This window comes from Fistularia commersonii, chromosome 9, assembly GCF_037954325.1.
Source record: "Fistularia commersonii isolate RoL2024-O1a breed Wild chromosome 9, RoL_Fcom_v1.0, whole genome shotgun sequence".
Classification (NCBI taxonomy): Eukaryota; Metazoa; Chordata; class Actinopteri; order Syngnathiformes; family Fistulariidae; genus Fistularia; species Fistularia commersonii.
This window is the reverse complement of record NC_141292.1, coordinates 14,232,456-14,243,856: the sequence shown is the minus strand read 5'-3', so window position 1 is coordinate 14,243,856 and position 11,401 is coordinate 14,232,456. Positions and strand designations below refer to the sequence as shown.

Here is an 11,401-nt window from a genome sequence, read left to right as displayed (position 1 = left end):
TTTTACATCCAGATTCTTCTAACATTGAGGATTTGTATTATTCGGGTGATTTGATGGAGACTCGGAAGTGTCCCTACTGAGAAGTTTTTTTTATTTCATATAATTATCGCTGCTGAATCTCGAGAGCAGGTTAATTCGGAGGCGAGTGAGCGCTTGCCGGCGAAGGCAGATGAATAGTTTGAACCCCTTACATCCAGGATGCCTCGTTGCTTCAACACATGGCAGCCTCTGCTGCTGCTCACTGCTCTGTGGGGCTTCCTCAACAGCGCGAGCCCGCTTGCCGGCCCCCTGGCGATTCCTCAGGGCAAATCCAAAGATCACATCGATCCGAATGTCCGGGACTGGGGGGATTATTCAGACCTCCCCCCTGGGACGGAGCTGGCCCCGGGGCTGAAAGAAGGTCAAGGACATGGGGATGGCCGAGAGTCCGGGGACTCGACACCCGGCCTGGCCCCTGAACTTGACTTCCTGGCCGAATTTGCAGGCAAGATATCAGACCTCAACACCGGGACTTGTCTATTTTCATTCTCTAAAAACGTCCGTCTCTCCTTCCCCTCCAGGGAAGAAGCGGCTGTGGGTGATCACAGCCCCCTCGCACAATGACCACTACCTGCGCATGATGGAGAAACAGCTGGAGGACACAGACCAGGTAGTTTGGCTGGTCAAAAAACGAGTGTCTTGGTGTTTGAGAAATTGAATAATTCTCTTGTCGCTGTTGCTGTCTTGCAGCAGGGGCTCAACTGCCGTCTGGCCGAGAGGGACACCTTCATCATCACCATAATCCAGAACGCCATGATGGAAGGGAGAATCCAAAAGACCACTTTTCAAGGAGACACCATGATAGAGAGCCTGGACCCGGAGATGGTCACCAGACTTCTGCACTTCCTGGAGCTCACCAGCCAGGTAACCCATCTGACTCACTTTAAAATAAAATAAATGGAAATATATCACAGTTGGGCTTTTTTTTTCTTTTGTGGGTTGCACTGGCTTGGCATCCGACTCCAATGGCTGTCAGGACCAAGCGTTCAACATGCTGATTCTAAAGAAAAACCTTCGGGTCAGCGAGCGGTTCCCCTACCCAGTGCGAGTAGAGGCCATCCTGGAGCTCATCGACCAGTTCCCTGTCAGGAAGCTGGAGAAGATAACCAGAAAAGGATCCGGCTTGAGGTTCCCTTGGAACACTTAACTGAAGAAATGTAGCGAAGTACCAACTTTATCTGCCTTAATTCGACCTTTTGTCTTTTAAACCAGGTGCAAGACCGCCACAAAGAAAGTGTTGGTGAAGAGGAGAAGGCAGATGAAGAAGGTGGTACTCAGCTCTCAGCGGAAGGGGAATGTCACGTCCCTGGAGGCATCACCACGGAGACCTCCCCCAAACAAAAAAGCCGCCCTGAGGAGCAAAATCCAGGCCATCCTGAATGGACGCTCACGCTTTGTTATCAAAAAGGTGCCGGCCGGGAGGCATACCAATGGGAGGGACATGAGCAGAGGGGGGAACGAAAGTCCTGCGGAGAAAGTGAAAAAAGACAGGTGCTGCCTTTCATAGCATGAAGAGAAGCAACTGTTTCAATCAAATGTATGATAAAAATAAGTTATGGTACTGTTTTGTTTTTTTCTGGATTGTATTTTAAGGCCTGTGCCTGCTGTGAGTCTGAAGACCAAAAACCAAGGGGGCAAGAACAATGAGGATGATGGTGCGGTGAAACAAAGCTACCGGAAGAAAGGTAAAGGAAAGAAGGGGAAGAAAGGGAAAGGAAGAGGAAGGAAGTCCGATTCGGAGCTGAGTGAGAAGGACAAAGCAGCCCTGAGGGAGTTTCTGGACAAATTGAAAGGGACAAGGAGGCTGATGGTAAGTATCTTAGATCTTTTCCTGATCATCTTCCTGGAGCTAACCCTCTTTTCTACATACACTTCTTTCACACAAACCAACTTCAAGTCTTCTTTCACTCCATTCATTGATCTCCTCTCTGGTCTTTCTCTAGACCACCTGCCTGGCATTTCCAATCTCATCATCCTGCAACCCAGATCTTTAACATCCTTCCTCTGATCATATCCAAACCTTCTTAGCCTGGTCTCTCTGATAATCCACTTTAACCCAGCAGGTGCCACATCAGGTTATTTCTAGTATTTCAGGGTTTTTTTCCCTTCTAGGTGATCTCGACACCCACCCGAGAGATGCCGCTGTACATCCAGCAGAGCCAGGAGAATGAAAAGATGAACTGCGACCTTGCCGTCAGGAGGGTCACTGTGGCAACTGTTGTGGGTGCCGGTGACAGGGCCACTCTGGCACTCCAGCACCATCAGCTGGGTACGTGTGTCGCCACGGTCCTTGACACATGTTAGACGCATAGGGAAGTCACATGATGATGACACTTGACAAGACCGCCCATCATCGATTTGTTATGGAGAGTCCACTTCCTGCTTCGGTGCGAAGAAAGTAACGGATATTCTATAAATGTGTGTGTTTGAAGAGTTGGAGCCTCCTCTCACCGAGCCGCTGACAGATCCAGGCCTGATCCCTATGTTGAGGTCCGAGCTGGGTCTGTCTTCCCCAGACCTATTCTCCATGACTGTCACTGACTACGACCTCAAGCCTAGCGTGAGAGACCATACACGTACACACGCCCACATACACCCACCCACACACAAAGGCTGACTTAATCACAGAGGATTTTCAATGTGGCCATCTTTTACGTTGTTGTTGTTGTTGTTGTAGTGCCTGGTGGCAAAGGCTAATAGGAACCCGTGAAACAGATGTCATTGCTGGTTTTACGGGGCTTTGGTTCTTCCTTCCAGCGGGTATTTGAAGCCCCACCGTCGAGCATCGCTCTTCTTGAGTACATTGACAACTTCAGCTCAAGGCGTCCGGAGAAGGAAAAGGAAAGGAAAAGCCCACCGGCATGCTCTAGGGACACACTGCAGGCCGGCGCCCAGAACTCACTGCTCAGGTAGATAAATCAGGAAGTGGGAAAGTGGGAAAGGAAGGATATGAGTTTCTTATCTCAAAGTTTTCTTCCTGACTGTCCTCCAGGTTCATGTCCCAGAGGAGACTCCTGATCATCTCTGCTCCCTCCCAGGACGACTACTCCTTCCAGCAGCAGCTCACAGCTCTCAGAGGACAGGACTGTCACCTGGGTTGGTGACAGGACACGCTGGCATCCCCTCCTCTTGACTCGCCTCTTCTGCTGACATGCTGTATTCCTATGGATGAAACCCCCGCTCTCCTTCTCTCTTTTGCAGGTGTTCGTCACTTTGCCCTGCTGAAGCTGACTGGGGACGGAGACAGAGCCTCAGGAACCGTCCAGCTCTTTCCCCTGAATGGTGAGTGGGCGCTTAGGTGCTTAGGTGGAGGAGGGCCGTCACCCAGAGTGTAAAGCTCTGTAGAATCATGCCTCGGTGTGTATGTGTATATGTGTATATGTGTGTGTGTGTGTGTGTGTGTGTGTGTGTGTGTTACTCTGTATCATATCAGGAAATTGACACACATATGGTATACTCTAGATGTCTCATTAGGAGTAAAACCCCTGGACATTGAATACATAGAGCAGGACCACCCGCACATTTTAGGCTCGCAAGCTACTTAAAGTCAAGATTGAATACATAGAGCAGGACCACCCGCACATTTTAGACTTGCAAGCTACTTTTAAAAGTCAAGATGATCTACCAACAATAAAAATGCTAAACATATATCTATCTATATTTATACCATGTACACTTAGGGTGGCGGGGATGTCATTGCGGGATAGGAATCACCCCGGTCGCCAGTAGAGCACGGCCACATATTGAGACAAACAATGATTCAGTCTCATTCACACATCTGGGCAATTTTAGATTTTTTCCAATTTCTGTACGTTTTTTGGATTGTCAGAGGAAACGAGAGAACCGAGGGAAACCCCAGCGAAACCCCAGCAGACACGGGGACAACATGCAAACTCGAACAGAAAGGCCCCCTGTGGGGCTAAAAACTAGGGTCCTTCTTTCTGTGAGGCAGGAGCACTAACCACTGCGTCGCCTTGCCGCCTTGCCAAGTACACTGTATATTTAAAATATATATTGTTTACCTTGCATAACAGCATTTTGGCTTCTTGCTTCATCCAGCTCCCCCACTCATGGACTTTTGCAGTGACTGGCTCGTTGGACTTAGCCTGTGCAGTGACCCTTGCCCTGACCTGTGTTACAAAAGACGAGACTAGGAGTACTGTATGACGATCAAGTACCAAATGCTACAGTGTGGAAGGATGATGGGCTTTTAATGACATCCGATCCACCCTCACTACCTGTTCCACTTCCACTACTGCTGCTATGTCTAATACTACTACTCCTACTACTACTACTACTACTACTACTACTACTACTACTACTGCTGCTACTACTACTACTACTAATACTAATGATAATAATAATAATAATAATAGTGACCATGATAATAATAATGGCATGTTTCCACCTGACAGCAAGAAGGTTCCTGGTTCAATTCCGACAGGGGGCCTTTCTGTTGGGAGTTTGCATGTTCTGTCCGTGTCTGCATGGGTTTCCTCCATGCTCAGGTTAACTGGAGACCCTAAAAGCCCCGACCCCCGAGTGCACGATAAGACACATATATATTGAATGAATCAATGGATAAATTATAATAATAAATGACTTCTAAAGAAACTACAAAGACAGAATAAGGACACGGAGTCTGACAAATCAGCATTTAAATCACTTGCAGGTTATTTTCCATGGCCCTCTCTGGCGGCCTGCAGACAAAAACTAGGGTAGGGTGGGGGGGCCACATTTAAACCACATGTTCTATAAATACTGATAAAAAATGAAAAAATAAAAATGGAGCACATGTGTTTCTCTGCACAGTGTTTATACATCTGGCCCCTGGAAGTTATTATGTTTTTTTGTTTTTAATTTTGTTCCTGTGGTTCATAAGAAATTCACTTTTGTTTTTTTGTTGTTTTTTTTTTAACCTCCCAGGTCGCAGCCACAGTGAGACTGAGCCGCTGTCCCGTGATGTGGTCAACAATCTGAGAGAGCAGCTGAAGATCAGCAAGGACTACTTCAGCGTGCTGGTAGTGGGGAAGGATGGCAGTGTCAAGGCCTGGTTCCCCTCACCCTTGTGGTTGCTGGACAACGTTTATGACCTGGTAGACTCCTTGGAGCTCCGCCTCCAGGAGGAGAAGTTGCAGAGGACGCTCGGGATCCACTGCCCTGAGGAGAGAGGGAGAGGAGGTGGTGAGGGCACCAGTTACCACGACGAAGATGGAGTCGAGGAGGCGTACTTGTATCACAGGCCAGAGGAATAGAAGAAGAACCCGGACTTAAAATAAGATGAAAGATAACCAAACATCTGGAGGATACAGCTCATCATCCCCACAATGTTTTGCCTTAAAGTCACAACTATAGATGACAATAGTGTCAGGGTTTGATCCCAGGAAGATTTTGCTTATGGCATCTGCAACTTTGTCTCAATTTTTGCAGCACAGATTGTAGCTCCTGGCAGCACTTGAGTTGCTGTGGTTCGAACACAAAGAAAATTTAAGTGAAACTGATGCTGGAAAAGAGAACAGGATTTCAAAACTTTTCCTTTTGTTTTGTTTAGTTTGTTTTGTCGATGTAACTCTTACCGTCTGCTGGAAAGAAAGCTGCAAACACCTCAGGGTGTAGTCATTGAGCTCTGTTCAATCATTTCACAACTGTAGTTTAAGAAACTGAGACGGAAATGTATTGAGACTGTTCAGTCAGAAAAATATAATAAAAAAAACAATTATAATAACACATTTACTACACTAAACATTTCTCAAGAAACACCCATTAAAACATTCATCATTCTGCGGTCAGGTGAATGGTTCGGAAATCAAAATCCAGGAAATAGCCTGATAGTATACCGGTTAAACCATGCATTAAATCCCTATACTGCTGATCCTGCACTCAGTATTGTGAGGCGTTGAGGAGCTGTCATTGGGCAAGAGGCAGGGTACAATTTGAGCTGGTCGCCATCTGCTAGCACGTTCACATGCAGGGATGTACAATCATTCACTCTCATCTGCACACCTGGGCACTTTAGGGTGTCCAATGAACCTTCCGCATCTTTTTGGACTTTGGGGGGAAAGCCTTGCAGACACAGGAGAACATGCAAACTCTGCACAGAGAAAGGCCCCCGGTCAGAATTAAACCAGGGACCTTGGTGCTGTTAGGCATAACCCTACCCCTCCCTACCTACCAATATAACCCCCTACACACAAAAATGTAAAGGGCTCAGTTAGCTGTTGATTCTGGACTTCTATCTTATATGATCACGCAATGCTAACCCACAGGTCAAAAGCTAACTTTATAGTTTTTACCTCAAATACATTATTTCAATCCCTGTTGGGATTTCTCAGTTAACAACATCCTTCACAAAATGATTGGGTTTTCATGATCATCAAGTGGTTCCTTTTTTTTCTATTAGTCATTTAAAACAAAGCCAAACCACTGTTCATAGCACACGTGAGTCTTTCATGGTGGACAATGTTGTCCCAGCTGTTTTTTAGAATTCCAACATGGCGTCTCAGCCCCTGTTTGTTTAAGAAACCCGATTGCTTAAGAATCTTGCTGCAGGGCTGAATGCAAACGGCAAGTGACCAAATTTCCGCTGTCACCTTGAAAGGCTGCTGGGAAAGAAATCTAAAGTTTAAAGTAAAAAATAAATAAATATGTGTATATATATACATATATATATACATATATATATGTATATATATGAAGAGAGAGAAAGAGAGAGAGAGAGAGAGAGAGAGAGAGAGAGGGATGAAGAGGGAGCGAGAGAACAAGAGAGAAGATACAAATTACACTTTAATGCGTTATTGGTGTTTTTTTTATTTTTTTGTTAATTTGTTCGATAAACATAGCGATGCGGTCTAGATAGTTCCCAGAAACCTGTCCCGCGGTTGATCTGTTTTTAATTACTTCTGCATCATTGCTGAACTTCCCCTTGAGACAAAGGTGTCAGGCAGATATGTGATGACATGATCAGCTCATGGGGATGGGGCATAGAGTGTGGCCAGTGACATTGCTTTATTTGAGCAGGGAAAAAAAAGCTAAACATGTGGCATTACTGCAGGTGTGGATGCAGACAATGATGTGATTTGGGAGTTTAATTTTGTTTTGTCTCTTTTGGCCCTTTCTCACTTCCTGTTTTCATTTGGAGTGCCCCAAGGGTCAGTCCTTGGTCCTCTGCCAGTCACTATTTATGTTACTTTCAGTTGTCAATTTCTTTTAAAGTACAACATTGGCTTCTTGTTCTGTGCCAAACATTATTTTTACAATTATTTTATTTTCTCCTTGATGAAACGGCACAGCTAGTGCACACTTTTTTTTATGGAATTGGGGATCTACCTCTGGAATCTCTTTTCTTTTTGTTTTTTGGAAAATTCAAGATAATTATAACATGGGAATTTCTCCAGTTATATTAAACCCCAGTCTAAAGGTTCGGTATCATTTTTGAGAAACCATTCTTTCTGAACAGCAGAGACCATCTTTGACAGCAGGTTTGGGGCCGGCCCTCAAAATGGGATCTGTTTTTTTCAAGGTCGAAATGTTTTAATATTTGATTAAATATGTATATCAGTCATTTGCGTCTCATAGCATAGCATCTTATTATTCTGATTTCACCTTGTATTTCACAATTGCTCCTTTACAGAATTTTTACTTTAAAAGTGCAATGTAGATAAACTTATTGTTAGGATCTTGGGCTTGGGCTCTGGGTGCAACCCTTGTCACCAGTAAGCCTGATGGACCAGACGAATGATTCCAGCCGGGGGCTGCCAGCACACCTTTGGCTGATCAGGCCTTGTCAAGTAGAGGATAAAGAGGAGCCTGCTACCAGCCCCTTGGTGACAGATTGTAGGGTACTCCTCGCTAGTTCATTGTCCTCTGCATGCATTGTCTTGTACTTCTTCACCAGCTTCTAATTCCTATAACTGCCTGACGCCTCTCCTTGCCAGCTCCTAGTTCCTGTGACCCCCAGTGAAATTCCCCTGGAAACAACCCTGCCCCATCACAGCTCCCCATTACCTACCTCCTGAGTGTCCTTGCATTTCATCGTCCTTAGCTTCAACTGGCTCCAGCACCACAACCCGCACTTTAACTGGTCTGAGCTCAGATTCGAATCATGGTCATCTACCTGCCTATCTGATTGCCTGCAGAATGCCTTCCTGCCAAGTCTACCTCCCTCTAATCCCGAAGAAGCTGTCCTGATTGACTTGTCCCTTGTCCCTGAAGAATATCATGAGTTCAGCTAAGTCTTTAGCAAAGTTAAGGCTCTCTCTCTTCCCCCTCACCACCCTATGATTGCATACTAATCTTCTCCCTGGGGCACCGCTACCTTCCAGTTGGCTCTATGATATTTCCTGAAAGGGAGGTCCTGGTGAGGTACATCAACAAATCTCTCGCTGTGGGCATTATCTGCCACTCATGTCACCTCGGGGCATGGTTTTTCTTTGTTGGTAAGGACGGCTTGCTCTGGTCTTCTATCGAATACAGAGCCCTGAATCTGATCACCATCAAGAATAATTATCCCTTGCCCCTCCTGTCATCAGCTTTCGAACCCACTCAAGGTGCAACCCTTTTTTCCAAGCTCAATCTCCGCAACAGCTACCATCTTGTTTGGATCCACCAGGGATCCAAACAGAAAGATGAATGGAAGACTGCCTTTAAGACCCCCATTGGGCACTTTGAATACCTGGTCATGCCCTTTGGCCTTTGCAATGCCCCAGCTGTGTTACAAGCCCAGATGTACTCCGTGACTTTCTGAACATTTTTGTGTTTGTCTATCTGGATGACATTCTCATCTTTTCAAAGTCTTTCTCGGACCTCTCTTGGTCAAGAGGTGACTGCCAGAGAACCACCTCTACATCAAGGCTAAGAAATGTGAGTTTCAGGTTCCTTCAATTGCATTTCTTGGTTACATCTTGTTGGGTGGGCTTCATACAGGCCCAGCGAAAATGAAAGCAGCCCTGGACTGGCCAATTCCACAAACATGCAAACAACTCCAGAGGTTCCCAGGGTTTGCTAATTTCTACCGCCTCTTCATACGGCATTACAGCTTTTCCACTGACCGCCCTTCCTCCTCCAAGATCACTTTCTCATGGACTTCTGAAGCCAATTCAGCCTTCCTGGACCCAAAGCGGCGGTTTTCCCAAGCACCTGTCCTCATCCAGCCCGATCCCCACAAACAAATTTGTGCTCGATGTATCTGAAACAGGGGTTAGTGCAGTCCGTTCCCAACGCTCAGAAACTATGATGTGGGAAAATCGGGAACTTCTTGCCGTCATGTTTGCTTTGGAGGAGTGGCGGCATTGGTTGGATGGTGCTGAATATCTGGTGCTAATCGGTACTGATCACAAAAACCTAGCTTGCCTACAGCCAGGCATCTTAACTCTTGTCAATTCCGTTGGTCTCTTTTCTTTTCCCTGTTCAACCTTTCATATCGTCTAGGTGCCCAAAACACAAAGCCTGATGCTCTTTCCCGTCAGTTCTCCTCAGATGATACCAGCTTCCATCCTGCCACACAACTGCATCGCTGGGGCTCTTTTGGGCTGTTGAAGATGTTGTCAACCAGGTGCTTCAGACAGACCCTGGCACTAGTCCATCCGGCAAGACATACTGTATGTCCCCACCTCAGTCTGCCCTCATCTCATCCACTCTGGAAGGGCCCACTCTTCCAGGTTTTCTGCCCATCCAGGTATCAGCCAAACCATTGCCCTAATAAACTGCCGTCTCCGGTGGCTGTCAATCCAGAAGGATGTTGAGAACTAAATTTTTGCATATCCGGTCTGTGCATGCAACAAGTCCGCCCACCGACCACCCGCAGGACTCCTTCAACCTCTGACCGTTCTGAAGGGACCCTGGTCAAATATCGCCATCTACTTCATAACTGGTCTTCCCCTCTAAGGATGGTGGGGATGCTGAGGATGGTGGGGGTCACCACCATCCTTACCATGGTGGACCGGTTCTCCAAGGCATGTCACCTCTGTCCCCTCAGAAAGCTCCCCTCAGCCCTTCAGACAGCTCAACTGCTAGTCAAACATGTTTTCCGCCTCCACAACATTCCTCAAGAAATTATACCCGACTGTGGACCTGAGTTCACCTCCCAGGTGTGGAGGCAGTTTTGCCTCATACTCGACCCCAGGGTCTCTCTCACCCCAGGTGTTCACCCCCAGTCCAATGGTCCAACGGAGCAGATGAATTAAGAACTTGAGGCCACCCTTAGATGCCTCACTTCCACCAAACCCCCTAATGGAGTCAATTTCTCCCCTGGGTTGAATATGCCCACAATTCGCACATCTCTGCTGCCACTGGTCTGCCCCCTTTCACCGATACCCTGGGTTACCAACTACCACTCATCCCCACGGATGAGCGAGAAATCACCGCCACTTCTGTCCAACACCACATCTGTCGCTGCAGACATGTCCCGTCCGCCACGCTGCAGTGCGCCTCAGAACAAAACGCCTGCTTTGCTGACCAGAGGCTGACGCTTCCGTCTTTTCCCAGGTCAAGCCTGTTAGTGCTGGTACCTTGTGCCCTCCTTCCAAGCCCCCTCAGCCCGGCTGGGACATTAGGGGGCACCTTGCATACTCCATCTGAAGGATTGTTGATTCCCGTTGTGGAGCTTGGGGTGGAAGTACCTGGTAGATTAGGAGGGCTATGGCCCTGAGGATCCAGTGCCTCGCTCCATCTTGGATCCATCCCTCCTACCGCTCTTCCCTTCTGTCTTGTTCCTCTTGGCCGTTTGGGGGTGGGGCAATCCTTGCCAGCTCCTAGTTCCTGTGATACCTGTGACATTCCCCAGGAGACAACCCTGCCCCATCACAGCTTCCCATTCTCCACCTTCGTCAATTAAACCCCTTGAGACGCCCTACCTCCCTTGTGTTCTTGAGTTTGGGTCAGGCTCACCTTCCTTAAACATGACAATTATTGCAAGTGTTGCAACGTGCACTTTCATCTGTCTGTCTCACACACAAAACATTTAGCATATTAATCCTCTCAGGCTCAAATTAAGTTGTAGTTGCAGGAAAAATCTGATATTTGGCTGTCGCAAATCTGCAACATCTGCCTGGAGAAGGTTAAAATCAAAGCAGCGAGCTACCTCTCCATCAGTTAAGGGTTTCAAAACTTCTCACCCAAATGCTCAATGCGAACATTTTAAATTTATCAGAAAGTGCAAGCCTCATAAATTAATCGTGTCAGGGTTTTTTTTTTTTTTTTAACTTTAGAGCCCGTCGTCCTGATATCCGTAAAATTTGAGTATTCCTTCAAAGTGAGACCAAGAAGCTGTTTGTCAAGGCCTTCGCTTTTCACAGGCTCCTTCTTTCGAATGCGTTAGGCAAATCCTCCAGATTGAAAGCGATTGATAATAGAAAACCAGACTTAC

At 46.8% G+C, this 11,401-nt stretch overlaps 1 protein-coding gene across 1 annotated transcript; it reads left to right on the top strand.

The window, feature by feature from the left end:
• Nucleotides 1-5,725, top strand: ccdc80l2 (coiled-coil domain containing 80 like 2). The gene is made up of 12 exons (XM_086152647.1): nt 1-484; nt 561-649; nt 730-903; nt 1,016-1,167; nt 1,252-1,530; nt 1,633-1,849; nt 2,152-2,308; nt 2,472-2,599; nt 2,797-2,948; nt 3,032-3,135; nt 3,241-3,321; nt 4,966-5,725. The coding sequence occupies exons 1-12, from the start codon at nt 199-201 to the stop codon at nt 5,292-5,294; spliced, it is 2,148 nt and encodes a 715-aa protein (XP_086008773.1). The 5' UTR covers nt 1-198; the 3' UTR covers nt 5,295-5,725.
• Nucleotides 5,726-11,401: the final 5,676 nt, after the last annotated feature.